This window comes from Balaenoptera physalus (assembly GCF_965194825.1).
Source record: "Balaenoptera physalus genome assembly, chromosome: 17".
NCBI classification, from domain to species: domain Eukaryota; kingdom Metazoa; phylum Chordata; class Mammalia; order Artiodactyla; family Balaenopteridae; genus Balaenoptera; species Balaenoptera physalus.
Window position 1 is genome coordinate 25,253,858 of NC_138895.1, and position 23,774 is coordinate 25,277,631.

The following is a 23,774-nucleotide window of genomic DNA, read 5'->3' on the forward strand; positions in this document are numbered from 1 at the left end:
ACACTTGAGTCCTTTAGGAAGGACAGGGACAAGTCATGGGGGGATGACTGTCATTGGCCAGATCTGGCAGTTGTGTGGCTACTACCAAGCCCATCACTTCAAGTGCACAGCTGTATCCTCAGAGGTTTTCAGGGTTTAATATGACAGCCTAGTTCCTTTCCTTGGACAAGAATTCAGCTATTGTCCCAACACTATGCTCAGTCCTTTTGTACATTACTCTTTAATTTTATCCTTACTGAGGTGACCATACCTCCCAGTTTGCCTAGGACAGTCCCAGTTTATGCTTGCTGCCCAGGTGTAATTATTGAAAGTGCCCCTTTCCACTTTTCACTTCTCACCCAGTTTAGATGACAAATTAGCACATATTTAACACTATCCTCAGGAGTTACGTTTCACCAACTACTATCTGGTTTTAAGTTTAAGTTGCAACATGAGATTTACATAGTTCTTCCTCTTTTTCCTTTTCCTCCTCCCACTGCTACAAATAACCTCAATTTTAAAATTTTACCTATATTACTCTGTTTTGCTCTAAGCCCTGAGAGTACTTCCTAGCAACAGTACTTGGTGAAACTATTGAGGGACTTTGTGTAGCTCTAACAATTATATTCCTACTAGGCATTTAGAAGTTCTGGACTGGCATTTAATAAAATATCATTCTGCAAAGACTAAGTTGTAAGAAATGGTGACCGATGCACTAGCCTGATTATTTTAAATAAGTTTATGGAAAAGTAAGATAATGATTATTTTAAATGTTCTGTAATAATTCACGCACAGTGTATAATGTCCAGGCTCTATTTTGTAATCTCTCTCATCTATCTATCTATCTATCTATCTATCTATCTATCTATCTATCTATATCTATCTATCTATCTATCTATCAATCTATCTATCTATCTATCTATCTATCATCTATCTATCCAACCATCTATCTATCTATCTACATATCTATATCTATCTATTTATCTATCTATCTATCTATCTATCCAACCATCTATCTATCTATCTATCTATCTACATATCTATATCTATCTATCTATCTATCTATCTATCTATCTATCTATCTATCTATCTATCTATCTATCTATCTATCTATCCATCTATCTATCCTATCTACTTTATGTATGGTCAGCCTTCTGCAAAAATAAAAAATAAAAAGCAACGTTGATTTTCAAAATCTGTGATGCCCAAAGTGGGTTATAATGATTATAATGTATCCACCTTTGAGGTCACATGAATTTCAACAGACCACCCTTTGACAGAAAGCATTAACCTAAATGGAATGGGTCCACTAGAGGAAAATCAGTGACTGCAGAATTCAGGTGTACAAAGAATAAAGGGCACTTTGGTGATCTTACAATTACACCAGAGACAAGAAGTTTCTTGTCTCACCAATTTATCAGATTGTCCCTAACCCTCAAGACTACACAGCTCCAAAACTGCACTTAATTTGGTTTTATTGGGCAAATTTATGTTGAGTAATTTTTTAAAAAATCAGTGGCTCTGAGACACATCTTCTTCAAGTCCCAGTTTCCTGTTAGTGAACAAGTTTTCACTGACGCATACAATTTCTTCATACCTTTTTGTAGATTCCAATGCTGACAATATTATTCATGATACATTCCTAAAAACAAAGAGGGATCTATTAGAGTTGGTACATGACATGTTAAATTTGATCTGTCCCTCTTTCCCCAGACCCTCTATTTGAGATACAAGACAATTGAGTAATTTGAAAGGCATGCCTCAAATAGGAGCTTCTTAAATTTAGAGAAAACTCACCACTACCATTTTTCCATCTACAATTTGTCCTTTGATTGTTGTCTCTTTGCCAAGCCATTTTTGGAAATGAATCATTGAGCCACCATCTAATGCTATGATGCTCTATAAATGCAGAAAGGAATCAGTCAGAAATAGCAATTCACTACATTCTAATCTACACAAGACTAGACACCTACTTTTTAATTTCAGTTTTGAAATTCTTTTCTCCAAAATTCTTACAACAGTTCTTGTCCTAATTTAATACCATCAAACTAGGGAAGTCTCAAGAGATTATTCGAGTAATGCTCTTTCCCCCCAGGTAAGCAATACCTAAACTATTTGTGAATAATCATTTTATATGCTCTTTTATACAATGACAAAGAGAGATCAGAGAAACAGTGAAAATAAGTTGAATTTTGGGACCCTGAATCATTTACAAAAGAATTGACTTTAGCATTGTGCAATATTAATTAATAAAACAAGCCCAAGCTGACTGGGTAATTAATCAAATTAGAATTAACTGTGCCTAACCACCTTCTAGATTTTTCCTGATTGTGGACCAGGAAGATTTAGTTCTTACCTTTACTTTCTGGTTATCTGATGTGGTTTCATCAAATTCTTCTCCCAGCTTGAAGGATATCTCAGTATTTTTGAAAGAACTTTCTGTTTTGATGTTAACCTTATCCCTGTCGGTGCTAATAGTGATTCTCGGCTTTGCCAACCCAGCAAGGTTCTGGACTGCAGCACTCACTCCTGTAGGAATGAGTGAGAAGAGAGTTCAATGAGTAGAGAAAACAAAACACCCTCTTAAGATGTTTAGGAAGAAGTGCTAACAATCATTTTGGAAAGCAATTTAAAAAGAATGCATCCTTCCCCCATTGAAGTTTTGGATAATATGCCATATTTTCTTCAATGCTCTCTGTGACAGCTGGGTTGAGCCAAAACTCCCAATCAGAAGATATGTCTAGTAATTATACTTGACATTTTGAAAGTTAAATTAACTTTCTGAGACTCTTGCACTTAATCTAAAATATATATTTGTATGGTGCCTTTCGGTCATATGCTTGGGCTTTACCTCATGAAATATTGCAACAACAGCGCAGGGGATGTTATTATCCTCAGTTTAGAGATGAATACACCGAGTCCCAGAGAGGTAGAGAGGCTTGTTCTAGGTGATGTGTCTGGTAATTAGCAGAGCTGAAATTTAAGCACAGGTTTTCTAATTGTCCAAGAATTTTAGCACACTTTTCTTCTTTAAAAAAAAAAAAAGAAATGCAATTTTCAAAGTATCTAATCTACTCTATAAGAATATGACTTATAAAGTCCAAGCTTCTCTCTTATTTTCAGATAAATTTCAGATCTGGCTGAGTAAAGAGGAGGTAGGCAAATTGGACAATTTGGCTGAGAGCCTGGTCCTGTTGTTCAGGTTGGGAATTGTCCATTGTTTAACTTGACTCCTGCAATTGGTGGGCAGAAGGGCTGACACCCGACTCTTAGTATCGATATAGAACTCGATTTCACATTCATATTGTGGTTGGACAGGATGCCTCTGACCACAGAAAAGCAGTGTTAGACATGGATCACAAAAGAGTGAGGAGTGAGGAGGTTAAAACCCGAGTTCCAACTTTGCCACTTGTTAGCTTGGCCACATTATTTCCCTTTTCTCTAAACTTCAGCTTTCTCAGTAGTAAAATGTGAGTAATTATAGTACTCACCTCATAGGTGTGTTGGAGGTTAAATGATATGACTTAGCATGGTATTGGCACATAGTATGTACTCAGTGGTTATTCTCTCTTGCACTCTGCTTGAGACCAGCTCACAGTCAAAACATGGCTACTTTTGCCATCGGCTCCAAGTTTCTTAGATGCCCCCAAATTTATTTAATTATCTATTATTAAAAAAAAATTTTAACTCAAAACAGGTGAGTCCATGAATCCATGAAGAGATAGGGAAACATGTGTTTTATTACTTTCTGGGAGAGTTTATCCTAAAGAAAAAGGAACAAATATTACATTATGAGCACGTTGACTTATTATGTATTGATCATTTCAGCCAAGTTTAAAAATAAAGTAAGATTAAAATTTTTTTTGACTTTATGTGCAGTTTATTATTATAAGAGAGTTTTCTCTTAATTAAATGTTTAAAATTAATTAAATGTTAAATAATTACTATTCTTCTAACATTAGTAAAGAATAGTTTAGTTATTATAGATCTGAGCCATTATAAATGATGTTTATTCAACTTGAATAAGGACTAAAGTATGCATAGAATTTATACTTCTGAGGAAATACCCAATGGTAAGAAATTACATGAGTAAAAATGTTCTATTTCTCCAATAAAACATTTGAAACTCTTCCAAATAATGTTATTAAAAACCTCCCACATGCATCAGAACTCTTAAAATTAACCAACTAGAAATTTTGTTTGTTGCTATTGCTCTTTTGAAGTTATAACTTAAAGCAAACCTTGAAACAAATTTACTTGATAAATTTAATCATAGATAGGTATTACTGTCTATAATGGGGAGCAGGGAAAAGCTATTTAATGAAATGACCAAGCTAAAAATAAACTCTATCATGGGGGTAAGATGAAGTATTTTCTAAAAGGATAAATTGTTTAAATATATAGATGATAGCTAGAAGGAAGCATCTGTGAGCCTAGTATTCCAAAAAGAGATAATTATTACTGGTAATAAAAAAGTAAAAGTAGATACACAAACTTTGTTAACCTCATTTGAATATACCCTAGGATCACAAATGAATGAGAGAATTGTTGGAAAATTCATTGTAAAGTGCAAATCCAACCATATCACAAAATGCATTGCCAGTTTCCAAATTTTGTAATGGTATTTCCCAATTGTTCCATGTATTCATCAAGGTTTTCACTGGAGACCAGCTTCCAGGTTCCCAAGAAGGGCTCAGTCATGATGGAAAGCTTGCTGAGAAGAGGCGCTCACAACCAAAAGCCAAAGAAACTTAGGCAATCATGTGACTCTTCTGAAATGGCCAACGGGCAGCAGCAAGACAAAAGATTCTAGGCACCAGCATTGACTCATTTTATTTACCTCCAAATAAAGAAACAGAAAATTAACAGGTTAAGTTGAATTTAAGTCAATGATTATAGCTTCTAGCAAACAGATTTGTAACATGAGTCACCTGATAAATATTACTTGTGGAATGAAGACAATTTTCAATAGAGATCAGCATCTTGAACTATGAATGCTGAGTCAACTCTGAAGGACTATCCCCACAAATGTCTAATGAACACCTGACTGAGGTATTTTCCCACTTGATATAAGGACATCCTTGACTGGTCTACCTCAGCTGTTTTTTATTTGGACAAGTCACAGTGCCAGAGTACCCTCTTCATTAAAATAATATCTGCCCCTCCCTTCCTTGCAGAGTTGATGAATTGATATTACTTAGTGTAACTGAAATGTCTACAGTTGGTTGGAATGAGATGTAGGGTATTATTAATATTATCATTGTTGTTAATTAAGAGTAATTGCGGTCTGGGAAGAAAAATAACAATTATCATTGATGATGTTTTGTAATTTAAACCCTAAAAAGGAGTTGAAGCTATGCTTGGAAAATTCATCTTTTAGGCTTACAAAGAAATCCTGATATTAAAATATACCACTTGAAATTGTGAGGGGAAGTTTTAGGGAGAAATATGATATTTTGATATCTGCATTCTAAAAGAAAGACAAAGGCAGCAGATAATTTAAATATCTGTGCAATTACTTCTGAAATCATCTTCTGTAACCCAAGTAATGGAAGTGAACTTTGCAGGTAAGGCCTTTACTAGGAAGGATTGGATTCAGAGGCTATAGATTTATAACACAGCTTTGAACTCCAGTTGTTTTAAAGAAGGCTGGAATATTAGAGTGCCAGGCACCAGAAGAAGAATATTCATACTATTATCTGCCTGGGTCAAATATTCCTTCATGTCAAAGAAATCTTCATTCAAATCATCTCTTTGTTGAAAAAGCATTTTTTAAAAAAAAAAAAACAAGGTTGATGTTTTGGCACCACAAAGTTATACCTTAAGTGGGATAAAGAATTTCTTTTGATGAAAACATGTAAAGAAGATATTTATAATGCAATATCTTTAGAGGTGAAATAGTTATTAAAATATCTGGAGGGCAAAACAGGGGAAGCGATAACCTTAGAGTCAGTTTCAGGAAACTGAGACCTGGGCTAAAAATAAGTGCCTTAGCAGTTGAAAGCGTACTCAGAGGTGATGCTCAAATAAAGAGCCAATGACTTAAGATCTTGCTTTACTGGTTCTAGATATGTATGTACTCTGCCTGAAAGATGGCAGGCGTACAAATCTGGGCATGTTTGCCAGTGAGGTGGTGTGACAAAGATCTCCCCTTAGTCTAACCATTTTTGTTCCAATTATTCTGCCTTTGATTGATTCAGAAATCAATCCTGTGGCCCATGAGATAAAAGAGAAAGTCAAATTTCTGGCTTCTATAAAATTCCCTCACCCTTAAAAGAGAGGTAGAGGGACAGTCCCCTCCTTGACAACTTTTGCTTTCTTGTATGACATTTAGAACTGCTGCATCCATTGTGTTACCAACTCAAAAATGAGGCCAAAACTGAGAATGGCAGAGAGGAAAAGGGGGAAGAACTCAAGACACTTTGTTTCTGGAATCTTTATTGAGAGAATTAATGAATTCCATTATTATTTAAATAATTTTATGTCTGAGTTTTTGTTCCTTGAAGCTTAAACCTTCATAATTGATATGCTTTTGTAAATAGCTCCACCTAAATTTGGACTCTTAAAACCAATTCCATGTATCATGTGATATTGGTCTCGTGCACAGCATCTCCCAGCTCTCTAGATCCAATTCAAATATCACCTCCTCTGTGAAGCTGGTTCAGAGCTGGTTGATCCCTATTATGTGATACAATTATACTTTAATAGAAGTATTAATATATTAGGGAACTTTTCTTATAGTATTGCAACGAGTCGTCCTCCAGCTGTCCCCCTGACCTCTTTTGTGAGTACATCAAGCAAAGAAAATATTTCTGATTCACTTCTGAATCCCTAAGACCATGCCTGGTATATTGGAGGTGCCCAATAAATGTTTTATGAATGAATGACAAAAGGAATAAACTGTGTTTATTTCTTTTTAACTGACAGTTTCCCTCATCACTGATCTTAATCTCTAACAGCAACTAAAGACAAAGTTTTAATACATTATTCTCTCCTGATCTGCTCATATGACAGGCCTTTCATTATGGTCATCAGATGGTACAGGGACTTTCAGACTCCCTTCACCTTTGCTCAGTATCTCATTGTTACCATACATCTCCCTTCTCAACCAAGAAAGTTCTCTCCTAGTCCTGCCACGTCCACCACTAGCCTTTGGCACCTTTGTTGGATTATTTTTTTTTTTTAAAAACACCATTTCCTGCAGTAAAAAAATTTTAAATTAAAATGTACTTAATTGCTAACCCTAGCAAAGGAACTAGAATACAGTAATCTGTTATAGCACAGTTACGCATCTTATTTTCATGACAGTTTAAATGCTTATTTCTCCATTGTCTCATTTTTCTATACTTCTCCAGTATCTCATTTTCTATATTAACTTTCCTTCTTGTGACATTTTAGGGATTAAATACTTTTAAATAAATTTCAATTTTAAGATGCTACATTATCCACTGGTGAGGGATACTGATGAAGTTAAATATGCACTAGAAGCTACAAAAGTATTCAGAAATATGTCTGCTAATTTACTGCTGTACATAAAATAGCTGGAGCCACACTAGATTTTTTTCTAACGTTTTATTGTGGTAGAATATACATAACATAGAATTAACTGTCTTAACCATTTCTAAGTGCACACTTCAGTGGCATTAAATACATTCATATTGTTGTGCAACCATCACCACCATCTCCAGAACTCTTTTCATCTTGCAAAACTGAAACTCTACCCATTAAACAGTAACTCCCCATTGTCCCCTCCCCTACCTCCTGGCAACCACCATTCTACTTTGTGCCTCCATGACTTTCCGACTCTAAGTACTTCATACAAGTGGAATCATGCAGTATTTGTTTTTGTGTGTATGTGACTGGCTTAGTTCATCTGGCATAGTGTCCTCAAGGTTCATCCATGTTGTAGCAAATCTCAGAATTTTCTTCCTTTTTAACACGATAATATTCTATTGGATAATCAAAAGGTGGTATTTACATTTTGCTTATACATTCATCCTTTGATGGACATTTGGATTGCTTCTGCAATTTAGCAATAAATGAATAATGCTGCTATGAACATGGGTATACATGTATCTCTTTGAGACCCTGCTTTCAATTCTTCTGGGTATATACCCAGAAGTAGAATTGCTGGATCACATGGTAATTCTATTTTTAATTTTTTGAGGAACTGTCCTACTGTTTTCCACAGCAGCTGTACCATTTTACCTTCCCACCAACATTCCAGTTTCTCCGCATCCTCGTCAACAAGTTTTTTTATAGTCTCCATCTTAATGGGTATGAGGTGGTGTCCCATTGTAATTTTGATTCACATAATCACTAATAATTAGCGATTTTCTACATCCTTTCTTGTGCTTATTTACCATTTATGTACCTTCTTTGGAGAAATCTCTGTTCAAGACATTTGCCCATTTTTGAATCACATTTTTTGTTGTTGAGTTTTAGGAGCTTTCTATATATTCTGGATATTAATCCTTTATCAGAAGTATGATTTTCAAATATTTTCTCCCATTTTGTGAGTCACCTTTTTACTCTGTTGATAATGTCTTCTGTTGCACAGAGTTTTTTAATTTTCCTGGAGTCAAATTTGTCTATTTTTTCTGTTGTTGCCTGTGCCTTTGCTGTTATATTCAAGAAATCATTGTCAAGTCCAATGTTGTCAAGCTTCAACCTTACATTTTTTTCTAAGAGTTTTAAGATTTAGTTCTTACATTTGAGTCATGGATCCATTTGAGTTAACTTTTGCATATGGTGTTAAACAAGGCTTCAGCTTCATTCTTTTACATGTGGATACCCAGTTTTCCCAGCAGCACCATTTGTTGAAAAGTCTGCATTTTATCCATTGAATGGTCTTGGTGCTCTTGTCGAAAATCATTTGACTATATACGCAAGAGTTTATTTTTGGACTCTGTATTCTATTCCATTTGTCTATAGGTCAGAGTTTATGCCAGTAGCACACTGTTTTGATTATAGTAGCTTTGTAGTAAGATTTGAAATAAGGAAGTGTCTCCAAATTTGTTCTTCTTTCTCAGGATTGTTTTGGCTCTTCAGAGTCCCTTGATATTCCATATAAATTTTAGAATGGGCTTTCCTATTTCTGCAAGAAACATCATTGGACTTTTGATAGGGATTCCATTAAATCTGTAGATCGCTTTGAATAGTATTGACATCTTCCAATCTATGAATATGGGATGTCTTTCCATTTATTTATGTCTTTTAAAAATTTATTTTATAGTTTTAATTGCACAAATCTTCCACTTTCTTGGTTAATTCTTAAGTATTTTATTCCTCTTGATGCTATTGTAAATGGAACTGTTTTCTTAATTAACTTTTTAAATTGTTCATTGTTAATGTATAGAAATGCCACTGACTTTTGTGTGTTAATTTGTATCTTGCTACTTTGCTGAATTATTTATTGGTTCTAACAATTTTTTGTAGGGGGACCTTTTTTCATATAAGATCATACTTTCTGTAAATAGAAAAAATTTTATTTCTTTCTTTCCAATTTGGATGCCTTTTATTTCTTTGTCTTGTCTAATCACTCTGAATAGTACTTCCATTACTACATTGAATAGAAGTGGCAAGAGTGGACACATTTGCCTTGCTCATTATCATAAAGAAAAAACTTTCAGGTTTCACTATTGAGTATAATGTTCAATGAGGTTTCTCATATATGGCTTTTATTATGTTGAGGAATTTCCCTCCTACGTCTAGTTTATTGAATGTTTCTACATGAAAGAATGTTGAGTTTTATCAAATGCTTTCTCTGCATCAACTGAGATGATTGTGTGTGTGTTTTTTTCTCCCTTCATTCTGTTAATGTAGTATATTACACTGACCAATTTTCATCTGTTGAATCATCCTTGCATTCCATGAATAAATTCCACTTGAGATACTGCTTGTGTCATTTTATTTCAACTTGTAGGACTCTCTTTAGCATTTCTTGTAGAGCAGGTATAGTGGTAACTCCTCATCTTTTGTTTATTTGGGAATATCTTAATTTCTCCCTCATTTTTGAAGGAAAGTTTTACTGGATACAAGATTCTTGGCTGACCATATTTTCTTTTAGCAATTTGAATATATCAGCTCATTGCCTTCTGGCCTCCAAATATTCTGATAAGAAATCTTTGGACAGTCTTATTAAGGATCACTTGTATGGAATGAGTCACTTCTCTCTTGCTACTTTCAAGGTTTTTTCTTTGTCTTTGTCTCTTGAGAGATTGTCTTTCATTGTTTCAGGGTGGGTCTCTTTGGGTTCAGCCTACTTGGAGTTTGTGGAGCTTCTTGGATATAACATTCATGTCTTTTATCAAATTTGGGAAATTTTTAGCCATTATTTCTTCAAATATTCTCTTTGCCTCTTGGTCTCTCTCTTGTCCTTCTGGGACTCCCACAATGTATATGTTGGTCCTTTTGATGGTGCCTCTCCTGTTCCTTAGGTTCTGATAACTTTTCTTCAGTCTTTTTTTCTTTCTGTTTGTCATTTGATAATTTCCATTGTCCTACCTTCAAGTTCACTTGTTCTTTCTTCTTGTTCAAATCTGCCTTTGAGTACCTCTAGTGAAATTTTCATTTCAATTGTTCTTTTCAACTCCCAAATTTCCTTTTGGCTTCTTTTTCGGTTTTCTATCTACTGATATTTCCATTTTGTTCATACACTGTTTTCTTGCTTTCTCCATATTTTCCTTTAGTTAGTTCTTAGAGCATCTTTCAGACAGCTGTTTTGGTCTTTGACTAGTAAATCCACCATCAGGTCTTTCTCAGGGACAGTTTCCATTGGTTTAATTTTTTCTTTGAATGGGCTAAACTCTCCTGTTTCTTTCTATGTCTTGTGATTGTTTTGCTGTTGAAAACTGGAAATTTGAATTTAATAATGTGGTAACTCTAGAAATTAGATTCTCTTCCTTCTCCTTTGCTGCTTTTTGTTTTTGTTTTCTGATTGCTGTAGTCTGGCTCTGTGCCAAGGAGCATGTTACGGTATAAACTTAAGGTCTTCTCATGTCCTTTCTGAGCCTGTGGCTTTCCCTTGGCATGCACAGTGACTTTCTAATATCCTCTGTATATGAAATTGCTTTTGAATGTCCTAGTCTTTAATTATGGCTCCTCAAAGAGGAAAAAGTGAAAAATGAAGGGAAGGGGAAGGTGCTGGCCCTTTAAATTTCTTGGAAATCACTTCAGTGGGAGGGGGGAGGCTTGCAACAATGGGAGGAAGTACAACAATGGTGGCTACCACCTCTCTATCTGCACTTCAGCAATCAGAAGCAGCAATCAGTGATTAGAACACACATTCCTGATATTTGGAGGATAGGGTCTTCATTGCCCACCCTCTCTCATGCAAGATATGTGCAAGCTCCTCCAGTAATATACGCACATCTGTCAGCAAAGGGGCTGAGGTGTGGAGGATAGGTAGTGCATACTGCGCTAAGAGCCAAAATTGACTGGATTTAACCACATTTACCCTCTAACACTTTCCCTGGAAGATGTAAGCCTTTGATAGACTCCTGAGTTCCAAAATACATGAGAGAGATTCTGCTAGTCCAATTGTTTCCTTGGTAGGAAGACAGATTCCTAGTGCTTCATACTCCACCATCTTCCCAGAATCACAGTTTTTATAAAGTATATTAAGGTTTTCATTTCACATGAATTGATGCCCCATCTCTTTTACATTCCTTATTATTTATCAATAAATTTTAATTGTCAATCTTCATATAGATATAGTAGTTAACATTCATAATTTCTGGTTTCAGCTGTGGGGGGGATGGTTACTTTTAATTTTTATATCATTTTAAAGTTATAGAAAATTTGCAAGAACAGCACAAATATTTTCCATAAACTCTTTCTCAGATTCTCTAATTGTCAACATTCTAACACGTTTGCCTTCCTTTACATATATATATATATATAGATATATACTTTTTTAATAACTTGGGAGTAAGTTGCAGAAATGTTGTCCCACTACTCCCCAAATAAAAACCTTACCTATGTGACCACAGAACATTCATCAAAATCAGGAAATCAACACCAATAACAATATCATTATTAAATCCGTACTCCACTCACACCATAGCAATTGTCCCAACACTGTTTCCTGTTGCTAGAAGAAAAAAAGACTTATTTTTCCTTTTTTCTTTCTGGTCCATGAAACTGTCCATGATCATGCATTGCATTCAACTGTCATGTCTCTTTCATCTCCTTCAAATGGAAATATATCTTTAGCTCTTCCTTGTCTTTCATAATTTTGACATGTTTGAAGCATATAGCCTGGTTACTTTATAGAATAATCCTCAGCTGGGGTAAGGTGATGTTTCTTCATGATTTATTTGAGGTTATACATTTTTGGTAAGAATACTCCAGCAATGATGCTGTGTTCTTCTCATTGTGTCATATCAGAACACACATGATGTTAATTTGCACAATTACTGATGATGATGTTAACTTTTATTACTTAGGTAAGATGGCATTTGCCAAGTCATTCCACTGTAAAATTTATTAATAAGCAATTAATTAATTTTATGGTTCTCTTTCATGACCCAGTTCAAATACATCCTCTATGTTGAAAACATTCCTGACTACTCCAGCACATACTGACTACTCTGCTTGCCCCTGGCTTCCTTCCAATCCATAGAGTATACCACATAGTTTATCATATAATTCATGTCCTCCCCTATATTGTGTCTTTATTCATTCCACTAAAATTTATCAAGTGATTACCATATTTGTAGGCACAGTGCTAGATGCTAGATACATACATAAGTGTCCTGAGGCTGTGTCAACCTAGTGATGGAAAAGATGAGAAATCAGAATGTGGTAATATCATGTTAGAGTAAGAACACACACACTTTTTCTGTGGTCAAGGGAGGAAGGGTTTAACTCTTCTTAGATTTGGGGAATGAGGGGTGAGGGAGGAGGAGAAACTATCAGAACAATTTTCCCAGGTGATGTGATGATGTTCATGCTATTTCTCTACTACATTGAGGGCATGAACATGAGCCGTTACTCTTTCTGTGTTCCAGACCACACCTAGCACAAGGAAGAGCGTTCACTCACTTATTCAAGAATTGTTTATTGAGCTCTGAATCTCCTGTTTACTGTGCCAGGGTCTGGGGACACAGCTACAAATATGACACAATCCTTGTCTTTGAGATCTCTTTCTGAGAAGTATCCATTTGATCCTGGCTCTCTTCCTTTAAGAGTAGAATTTCCTCTATGCTTCTGCATGTGGATTGATAGAAACAATGTCAGTGAAAAATTATGTGAGCTTCAAAGAGGTCCCAGAGAGGATAAATCAGAGAACTGACATTGAAGATATGTCTTGTTTCTGCAGCCTTAGTTTTATGGTAAAAATATAGAAAACAAGAAATTGACTTATCCAGCAAATTTACATTGGACTGAATCCTCTTACTCTATGCTTCCACATCAACAGAAAAATAAGAATTAAACTTGAATAGTACATTTTGAAAAATAAGTAAATTCACAAATACACATACATAGAAGTGGCACCTAAAGCAACCTTTTAAAGGATTAGCACAGAGGCACGTTTAAGGTATGGGGAAGGTTTAGAAAGAAGGGAGAGGAGAGTTTTAGACAGGAAGGAGCAGACTAATTCACACATACCTAAAAACAAAATATCAGAGGCAAGAAAGAGTATGAAAAATTTTTGGTATGATTAAAGCAAAAAATGTGTAGAGAACAAGAGCAATGATAAAACTAGAAAGTTAGGTAAGTACAAGAGCAATGATAAAACTAGAAAGTTAGATAAGAAAAGGCAAGCATAAGACACATTTACATGCCATGCTAAGGAGATTGGAACTTCTGCAGATGAAATGGGAGCCATGTAAGGGTTTTAATCATTAAGTGTCCAGGTCAAATTTTCATTGTGTAACTATCATTCATGAAGTCTACAGGGCTTGGAAAAGAGGAGAGGACAGAGACTGAAAGGAGATATATTAGTAATTAAGGAAAAAAATGATAGTGCTGTTGGCGATGGAATGAGAAAAGCAAGCATTAAAATTTTTTAAGTTAATACAATCAACATGATTTTTTTAATTTAATTTATTTTTAATTTATTTTTTATAGAAGTACAGTTGAATTACAGTGTTGTGTTAATTAATGCTGTGTACAGCAAAGTGACTCAGGTATACATACATATATTCTTTTCCATATTCTTTTCCATTATGGCTTATCTCAGGATATTGAATATAGTTCCCTGTGCTATACAGTAGGACCTTGCTGTTTCTCCATTCTATGTATACCAGTTTGCATCTGCTAACCCCAAACTCCCAATCCAACCCTCTCCCACACTCCTCCCCACTTGCCAACTGCCACTTCTGAGGTGCTGGAAGCAAAAGCAGAGTACTGCACATGACCCCTGCACTCCAGCCCGACCCACTGATCCATCCCTACCCTCACCCCACTTAAAGGACCAAGTGGCTGCCCCCACCCCGGGGAGCCAGCAAGAGCATCTGTTACTTGTTTTCATTCCCTCGTGCTGCATCATGAGTCCCAGTAAAGCCTGGCCTGAATTTCTCGTCTGGCCTCTTATTAATTTCTATTGATTAAGGAGTCCAGTAACTCAGGTTGGTAACAAACAACAGCAGCTTGAACAAAATGGAAGTTTATTTCTCATGTAAAAGTCCAAACAGGGTGTCGGTACTCTGTGGATGGCAGCAGCAAGCGTGCCCCATCTTTTTTTTTTAATTTATTTTATTTATTTATATTTTATTTTTAGCTGTGTTGGGTCTTTCTCTAGTTGTGGCGAACGGGGGCTACTCTTCATTGCGGTGCGCGGGTTTCTCATTACGGTGGCTTCTCTTGTTGCAGAGCACAGGCTCTAGGCGCACAGGCTTCAGTACTTGTGGCATGCAAGCTCAGCAGTTGTGGCTCACGGGCTCTAGAGCGCAGGCTCAGTAGTTGCGGCACATGGGTTTAGTTGCTCTGCAGCATGTGGGATCTTCCCGGACCAGCTCTCGAACTCATGTCCCCTGAATTGGCAGGTGGATTCTTAACCACTGCACCACCAGGGAAGTACCCCCATCTGGTCTTTATGGAGGTGCTCTGGGGCTTCTGTTCTTTTGTCACTCAGTGCTGGTTTGCATTGTGGGTGGGTGGTGAGGCTGGACAAGGTGCCCAGAGACAACTTCAATTCCAGCTGAAAATTAGTGGCAGGAGCTGCAGGAATTGAAGAACATGAATGACAGTTGCCAGTCATGGCAGAGCATGGTGTGGCTTCTGGTCTCATACACAATCACAGGGGCCTTGATTCCTTCTACTCCTCACTAGATGCTCAGGGACAGGCATTCAGCTCTCTTGGTACTACGGTCCCTCTTGAAAGATTTCCTTAGTGAACAGTAGTCATTTCAGATTCTGATCATCTACCTGTTTAATGAGTCTGAAATGCTTTGCAAGCCAATTGTTCTTCTAGTGGGCAGCAGTGGCTCCACTGCCCAGTCTGGACAAAGAGAAAAGGTCTGGACGAGCCTCAAGACATCCCTCCCCCAACCCAAATTGCTTCCAGACATGACCTTTGTTATTGGTTCTCTCTCCTATGACCTTGAAATGAGAGAAGAAAGCAACTTTATTCCAGAAAATTCAGAGGCAAACGAAGGCTACAGGTGTCCCACCCAAGACCCTGACCTGGAAAGCCAAAGAGCAGATCCCATATTTATATAAGGAATTAGCAGAGTCCTGTCAGTCCCAAATTAGCTTAAGGCTTTGGCTTTGACATGAATGCCAGTCAACACAACCCCTGTGATCTGAAGGGTTTTAAGAAGCAAGTTTGTTCCCACATTTGGAACAGAAACTAAAGTAGGACCACACAGTCCTTGTGAAAGCTGGGCTAACCCAGTTTTCCTGTAGTTCCAGGCCTCTGGGGTTTTATCCAAGCTGCTCAAAAATGCATTCCAATATACAGTAGGTGATGACAAATACTGTTTGATTCCACTTATACGAGGTACTTGGAATAGTCAAACTCATAGAATCAGAAAGTACATTGGTAGATGCCAGGGGCAGGGGGATGTGGTGAGGGGGTGAGAAGGGGGAATGGGGAGTTAGTGTTTAATGGGGACAGAGTTTCAGTTTAGGAAGGTGGAAAATTTGGGAGACAGATGATGGTGAGAGTTGCAGGACAATGTGAATGTACTTAGTGTCACTGAACTGTACAGTTAAATGTGATTAAAATAGTATGTTTTATATTGTATGACTTTTACTACAATAAAAATAACATTAAAAATAAAAAAGCAAATGCAGTTTGAAGGCACACTTTCCATTTCCTTCCAAACGTACATTGCAAGGGTTACAGAACCCAGATCAGAGCTATAACATAGGCTGCACGATCTACGACACGGCTGGTTGACACGACATGCAGAAGAATGCCAAGCAGGAGGGCCTGTGTGCATGAGAGGGCTGCACAGGCAGTGTGATAGCAGCATTCCAGGGAGTCGGAGCCATCCATGAGAGCATCTTGGGACTAGCCCGTGCTTCACCCTGCCCCCGACTCATTTGCCCTATGAAGCTCTTGGGTCCCTGCCAGACAGAAGCTCAGACTGCTCTGCACCTCCCACTTTCCCCTGCTCAGCACTCCCTCTGAGTCCAAAGCAGTTCATCCCGAAGTGGAAATCCAGGGCCACCACACTGTTACATCCCCACTCCCAGTCTGTGTAGGATGTTCTGTCACTGTCCAGGAGCTGTCATGCCTTCCTCACTGCTTTGCTGCTGACATTCTTGCCACCCAGTTCCTGTGCCTTCAGCAGCCCTGCTTCTCCCCATTCAGCAGCCCATCCTCCTTGCCCTGCTCGTGCTCGCGATGGCAGGTTAGGGAGGAAGATGTCCAAATGCCCAGAGCTGTGGCTGCAGATACAAAGCCTTCTCTTTTCAGATCCTGGGATACTTTATTCCTTCTTTTGTCTCCTGGGAGTTTTCTATAACCTTCAAAGCCGTGCTCTGACACTGGCCTTTGGGTGTGGCCTGTGGTAGGTGGTGTCCCTGGCATCAGCAAAGGCCTTGACTCAACATGATTTTTTAAATAACGTAAATGATGTAAAGTGAGGAAGAAGGCATATGGGAGGATGATTTTAAGATTTGTGGAATAGGCAGTTAGATAATACATCCTGAAAATCACTGAGATGTGGATAGTAGAATAAATTTAGTTATTAGGAGTGGATGGAAGGGAGAAGTAAAAGTTTAGTGTGGAACATGTTGTGTTGAGGTGCCTGGGACATTCACTTGGACATCTTCAACTATTTTCTTCTTTCTAACTTTCCTTTCTCCTTGAATGATCTCATCACCATTTATGAATTAAGTTACCACTTGAATATTGATGGCTCCTAGATCTATATCCCAGCCAGGATCGCTCTCTTGAATATCAAATTCCTATGTCTATTCCCTACTTAGTTTTATAGACTTAAACTTTGAACTCAGTTTTCTCATCTGTAAACAGGAATACCAAATCCTCATCATAGGATTATTTTGATAATAAATTAAATACAACATGCAAAGTACATGGACCATAGTAAGTGCTTAATAAATATTGGTTTACCAAGAATTTTCCTAATCAGTTCCTACAAATCTTCTCTTTTTTAATTCTCCAAGTCTTGAGTAAAGCCAAAGTGAGAGTCTAACTCTGTTTTTGAAAAATAAGTAAATAATTGTGATCAGGAACTTACACATACGGTAGGTATTCAGAAAATAATAAACTTACTTTTAAAGGAAGCATCACAAACAGAATTATATCAACTACAGGACACACTTTAAAAGATTTTAGCTTACTATAAAAGGTAAGTACGTGGTTTGGAAATTTCAGTCTATGTACATGGAACTCCAATGATCTGTAGAGGTGCTTTGAAGTTCCACAAAGTGCAGAAGAAACAAATCTCACACACACACACACACACACACACACAAACACACACCCCTACCTGGGAGGCCTTATTATCATTTTTGTTTGTTTTATATATTGGAAATCCATGGAGATTTTATTTGAATGGAAAGTTCCAGAACATAGTCAATATCTTATTTGAATAAAAAGCTCCACTGGTAAGAAAAAAAGAAAAATTTGGAAATGACTACAGGAACATTTGCATCATTATTCATTACAAGCCTGTCACCTCTTTCTTGGAATAAATATTATGGGATTATTTGGACTTAATTCTTGAGAGATTCCAGGGATAGCTTGCTTTACTAATAATTTTTCAGATTAAAACTTATAGCCTAGAAATCTTTTTCTACCCTCTGCATTGCTACTACACTTGTCTCTGTCTTAAGGCTCTAGGACAGATATGTGTGAAATGACAGCACTTGGGCCAGCTGACTGTGGACAATCTCACTACATTTAAAATTACCTTAGGTCTCTGAGAGATTATTACTTGACTGTAGTTATGCTAAAGAAGGACTTCATATTCAGTAATAGAACATATTTATCATTTTCTACCTAAGACAATGGAAAATTCACTATTATTTTTTTCATCTTGGATTATTATTTTAAAAATCATGTACTGGAAACAAAGCAATAATACAATTTTCTATTTCCTTCACTAAATTATGAGTAAGAAATTATCTAGCACAATGAATAAATCATTACATAGCCTTATAAATCTAAAAAGTTTTATTTAACCAACACAACCATATCGAATAAAATCAGTCTGGAGGAAAATTAGTTGCTTGCTAATTAGTGGGAAATAATATATGTTTGGACAACACACCCAACAGAATATCATAGAGTTTGATGCAAACTTCAGTCCAGCTCAATATCCTTTGGCTTATGCTTTCTCATAAACTCTGGTAGCAGTGACAGCATTCATGATACATTCCTAGGCACAAAAAAAATTATTGGTTAAATCCCTGGGACTAAACCACTTATATTTTGTTTATTGTCTCCTTCAATGTTGGGAAGGAAACAATATTCATCAAAAGATATTTGCTCTGGGCTCATTATATACCTGATATTGTAATAAGCTAGGGAAATATAAAGATCAAGAAGATACAAGTCTTGCCCTCAAGGAATCCTACAATCTATGTGGTGAGTGAGAAACATAATTAGAAATGCACAATACAATATGATTCATATTGAGAGGGATGAGGGAATGCTTCCTGGGGGACAGTATACCTACACTGAGCTTAAAAGTATGAAGGATAATTGCCAGAGAGAAACCGTAATCCCAATAAACTAACCTTTTGTTCTACAAGGGCGATTATCTGTTTCTCTAGGTAGAATAATGATTATGGGATGACCTAGCAGTAGAATCTAGAATTAAGTAGCTAGAAGATACTCACCACCACCAGTTTATCATCCACTCGTTTTCTCTTTATGGTGGTTGATTTTCCATCCCACTTCTGCACCTGCACCAGGGCACCTTCATCTAAGGTTATGGTGCTCTGCGGGCATAATAAAAAAGTGATTATAATGATGGAGGAAAATAAAATTAAAAAATAGAACACTTTTATTTGCAGGAATATTTTGAGGTAATTAGTAATTTTAAATTACAAGAAAATGTTACAACAAGAAAACAATGAGTGCCAAAAACAATAACATACAAAATTATATGTATATTATGATCAGAATATTATACAAACATGCATTTGAAAAAATACTGTGAAAGAATATAGATAATAAATTTATGTTGAGATAGTAGAATCATAGGTGATTTTTTCCTTTTTTCCCCCACTCTTTTATTAATATTCTCTAACACTGTTACGTTATTTTAATTCACTTCCAATACTATATACATATATACACATATGGTATGACAAATAAATTATGTTAATCATTTTTTAAACTAATAAGGACAATTTTATAGAAAGGGAGAAAATTCACCAGCTAAATATTGAAGGCAACATAGTTCAGATCTAGGAGTCAGGGATCTTTGGCTTATGGTGGAATGGTTTTCCTCCTTTTACAAAATGGCTTCTTGTAGGCAGCGGTCATTTAGAAACCAGCGTTTACTCTGCTCCAATTCCTTATTCCTCACCTTGACTTTCCTGTCATCTGCAGTGACTTCCTCAAATTCCTGGCTCAATTTGAAGGAAATCTCAGTATTTTTAAAGGCACTTTCTGATCTAATGGTGATCACATCCCCATTCACACTGATGATCAGATTGGGTTTGGCCATGCCAGCCATTTTCCTGGTAGTAAAGCCCACTCCTATAGTTGGGAAAAGAAAAATGTCAAGTTTACAATTTTCTCTCACATCTTTATTTAAGAAAGAGCAGTACTGTGTGTGTGTGTGTGTGTGTGTGTGTGTGTGTGTGTGTAGGTGGGTGCACGTGTGCATAAAAGGTGAAAGACTCCAGTGAGTTTCTTAAAGGTCTTATTTAAACATCTGCAGATAAGTAAAGCAGGCTAATACTTAAAGAACACCTGAGGCACAATTAGATGTAAGTCTGTTCTTTAAATTTTCACTTCCGGGTTTCAGATACAACTCTTTAGGAGACCCATTGTTAATTTTCCACAAGAATATGTACAAAGATTAAGTCTTGTGGGACATACACATTTTAAAAGTCACTGCACTCTCAAAATAACTGGCCATCTCAACCATGAGGGCAGCCACTGTCATTTTACTCAGTTCATGAAACACTTGGGAATCTCTACCTTTCCTTCTTAGATAACAAAAGTGATCAAATCCATAGTCAAAGACAATAGGATTTGGGGGGCCACTATACAGTTACTCGATTAAAAATTAATCTGTTTGGGTGTACAAAATTCACATTTCATGGCATTTGCTGCCAAGTCTAGTTTTCTTGGTTTTTCCAAATTACTCCACGATGAAATGAAGATTTTGATTAATTTTTCCAAAAGTCAAAATGTTTCCTGCATGCATAACGTTTTAGAATGGTGATGTTCCCAATAAACTATAGAAGATGTTAAAGAGGGCTTAGGCATCAATTGTGAAAACTTCAAAGTTTAAGAAATCACTATTTTAGTAAGTTCAGAAATTAATACTTTGATTTCCAATCACTTAAGTGGCAAACTCCTCTTTTTTGAAAAAAAGGAGTGTATTTTTTGGGATGTGTGGCAGCTATGGGATGAACAATTTACAACCTAACGTAGACAGCAAGCAGTACCTTACTGTCGCTGCACAAATTATAATTTACGACTGTTATAGATGTGTCGGATTTTTTTAATGCATGTGCATAAATCTATGATACTTTTTTGACTACTTATAGATACCAAAATTTAGGAATAGTGGGGATCAGGGAGGCAAATATCATACAAAACCGAGGCTCTGATTTAGCTCCCCATCAGAAAGTAGCAACAAGTGGGAAGATAATATGCTGCTTCAGCAAGTCCTGTCTCTGTTTCAAAATATAATAACCTCAAATACATGGAGTGAGTCAACAGAGTGAATGGATGCAACATCCAGTGTGGTTCCAGACTGGCCAAGCTTATGAAAATCATTCTCTCCACTGGCTTGATTCTGTCCTCATTTGACTGTTGAAAACAATACCTGCTGACTGAAGGTAATCAACTAGAGCAGCTAATTTCAGGAGGTATCTTATTGTCTTTCATTATCATCAATACTTTATCATTTTAAAACACAAGGGTATAAGAATTTAAATATAAATACTAAAAGTGTAAAATGTTTCTAAAAATCAGTAAATAGCCTCAAATACGGACATATCTGTATCAGTGCATATTAATTAGTTTATTGAATTACAACCAGTTGATATTCTACAAAGCTAGGTTTCACTCATGTTGAAGTCCCTGATTTCCCTCTTGTCTGTAAACAAGGAAAACAGTAGTTATAGACAAGCAAAAAATATACTATAAGATTTAGAAGAAGGTTAAGTCTTGAGATTTAGGGATTCAATCATAACCTCCAATAAAGATATTGTGAAAAAAAATCTCTCCCCAATTTGCAACCCCTGGATACTACTTGATCATGCATGGCCGTGGCTGCCTGAGTGAAATACAGCCTCTCTACTCCTTTGCTTTACTTTTGTAATTATCTGGGGAACACACAGGCAATGTTAGCAGAACCTAAAAACCTGAAAGCCTCTATTATCAATAATTCTATGGCATCCCATATAATTTTAAATCAAACAAATATTTAAGACTTTTAAGGAACATATTTTCTGAAATTAAGATTTTTTTTCTCCCATAAAACAACCACACATTTTAATGGATTGACCTTAAAACAATAAAATAACTGGTTAACGTACATTACTCAAAAAATTACATTAAGGTGAGAAATACAGTGCTTTCAGTTTCAAATGGAAATTATTGCATGCTAGGAAATAAATACAGTTTTATTTCCAAGTTATTGTTTATTTTATATGCAAAAGGAATGAATGAAAAAGAGGCAGAGAGGCAAGTAAACCAAAGATACTCAAGTTTATCAATCAAACAAAATCTTGGCATTTCTGTACAACATAACAATTCCATTTATACCCTTTTTCATATTAGTTCACCTTTAGGAAGCATTAGTTGTGACTTCCATCTAGAATGTTTCTAGAAACAAACGATTCACACATGTTACTTTTATCGCCTCTATATAGAAAGCAGCATTTCATGTCTGGCCAATGCTTCCAGAGTGAAAAACAGCCATAAAGCATTCTTCCCCAGAGAAAAAGTTATAAACCCAGCCAATGTATTTCCTTACCCACTTCTTTCATGTAATCTTCAAAGTTTTCACTGGAGACAAGTTTCCAGGTACCTACAAATGCATCACACATTTTGGGAGCTTTCTAGAATTATTTTTCAAAGTGAGAAAGAAGCTGCAGCTTTCAGGAAGGTGCTATACCCTCTGAGTCCAGATAACTTCCTTTTAAAGATACCCAGAACAAGTGATTTTAGGAATAACCAATTGGGAATGGTATCAGATCATTTCCTTCATTGCTAGCCTCTGCAGTTTTTCCTTTGAGTCATGTTTTTAATAGAAATTTCTCAACTTTGGTTCTCCCTGGCAAATGGTCATTGAACTTAGAATACAACTTATTTTTAACCATTACAGAATATTTTAAACATTCCTGTTTTGACAGTTTAATATTCAGTGCATTGAATTTCCTCCTATTATTTTCATACATATTTACCCCAGTGTAGAGTACAGCAGGGTAATTATCTTGGGATAAATTTTGACTCCCATTTCTGGAGTTTCTATTAAAATTACAATTATGTGGTTCATTTGAATTGAAGAACATAAGAATTATCTTGTATATTCTTAAGTAATTGCAAAGGCTCTTTGGGGCAGTACTGTCTCAGGAATTACCTGGAAATTAAAACAAAATAAGTAATGGCATTTAAAAAAATTTTATTTATTTATTTTTATACAGCAAATTCTTATTAGTTACCTATTTTATACATATTAGTGTATATATGTCAATCCCAATTCCCAGTTCATCCCACCACCACCACCACCCCCGCCCCGCTTTCCCCACTTGATGTCCATACATTTGTTCTCTACATCTGTGTCTCTATTTCTGCCTTGCAAACTGGTTCATCTGTACCATTTTTCTAGATTCCACATATAGGTGTTAATATACGATATTTGTTTTTCTCTTTCTGACTTACTTCACTCTGTATGACAGTCTCTAGGTCCATCACATCTCTACAAATGACCCAATTTCGTTCCTTTTTATGGCTGAGTAATATTCCATTGTATATATGTACCATATATTCTTTATCCACTCATCTGTCGATGGGCATTTAGGTTGATTCCATGACCCGGCGATTATAAATAGTGCTGCATTGAACATTGGGGTGCATGTGTCTTTTTGAATTATGTTTTTTTCTGGGTATGTGCCTAGTAGTGGGATTGCTGGGTCATATGGTAATTCTACTTTTAGTTTTTTAAGGAACCTCCACA

General features: G+C 36.3%; 1 protein-coding gene and 1 pseudogene across 2 annotated transcripts; both read right to left on the reverse strand.

Moving 5' to 3' along the window:
- Nucleotides 1-1,041: 1,041 nt before the first annotated feature.
- On the reverse strand, nt 1,042-2,518 carry LOC309646750 (fatty acid-binding protein 9 pseudogene; annotated as a pseudogene). The gene is made up of 3 exons (XR_014268655.1): nt 2,336-2,518; nt 1,777-1,878; nt 1,042-1,621 (listed from the first exon to the last, which is right to left on the reverse strand). The product of XR_014268655.1 is annotated as a fatty acid-binding protein 9 pseudogene (transcript).
- A 16,041-nt stretch (nt 2,519-18,559) lies between these two features.
- Nucleotides 18,560-22,729, reverse strand: LOC309646501 (fatty acid-binding protein, adipocyte). Its single transcript, XM_082432901.1, has 4 exons — nt 22,572-22,729; nt 19,941-20,113; nt 19,246-19,347; nt 18,560-18,782 (listed from the first exon to the last, which is right to left on the reverse strand). The coding sequence occupies exons 1-4, from the start codon at nt 22,642-22,644 to the stop codon at nt 18,732-18,734; spliced, it is 399 nt and encodes a 132-aa protein (XP_082289027.1). The 5' UTR covers nt 22,645-22,729; the 3' UTR covers nt 18,560-18,731.
- Nucleotides 22,730-23,774: the final 1,045 nt, after the last annotated feature.

What these genes read in the sequence shown, in the direction of transcription:
- LOC309646501 (XM_082432901.1), bottom strand. Translation starts at nt 22,644, where the DNA reads ATGTGTGATGCATTTGTAGGTACCTGGAAACTTGTCTCCAGTGAAAAC. An exon ending in CAGATGACAGGAAAGTCAAG is followed by an intron (nt 19,348 to 19,940) that starts GTGAGGAATAAG and finishes TTATGCCCGCAG; the next exon opens with AGCACCATAACCTTAGATGA. An exon ending in TGGATGATAAACTGGTGGTG is followed by an intron (nt 18,783 to 19,245) that starts GTGAGTATCTTC and finishes TTTTGTGCCTAG; the next exon opens with GAATGTATCATGAATGCTGT.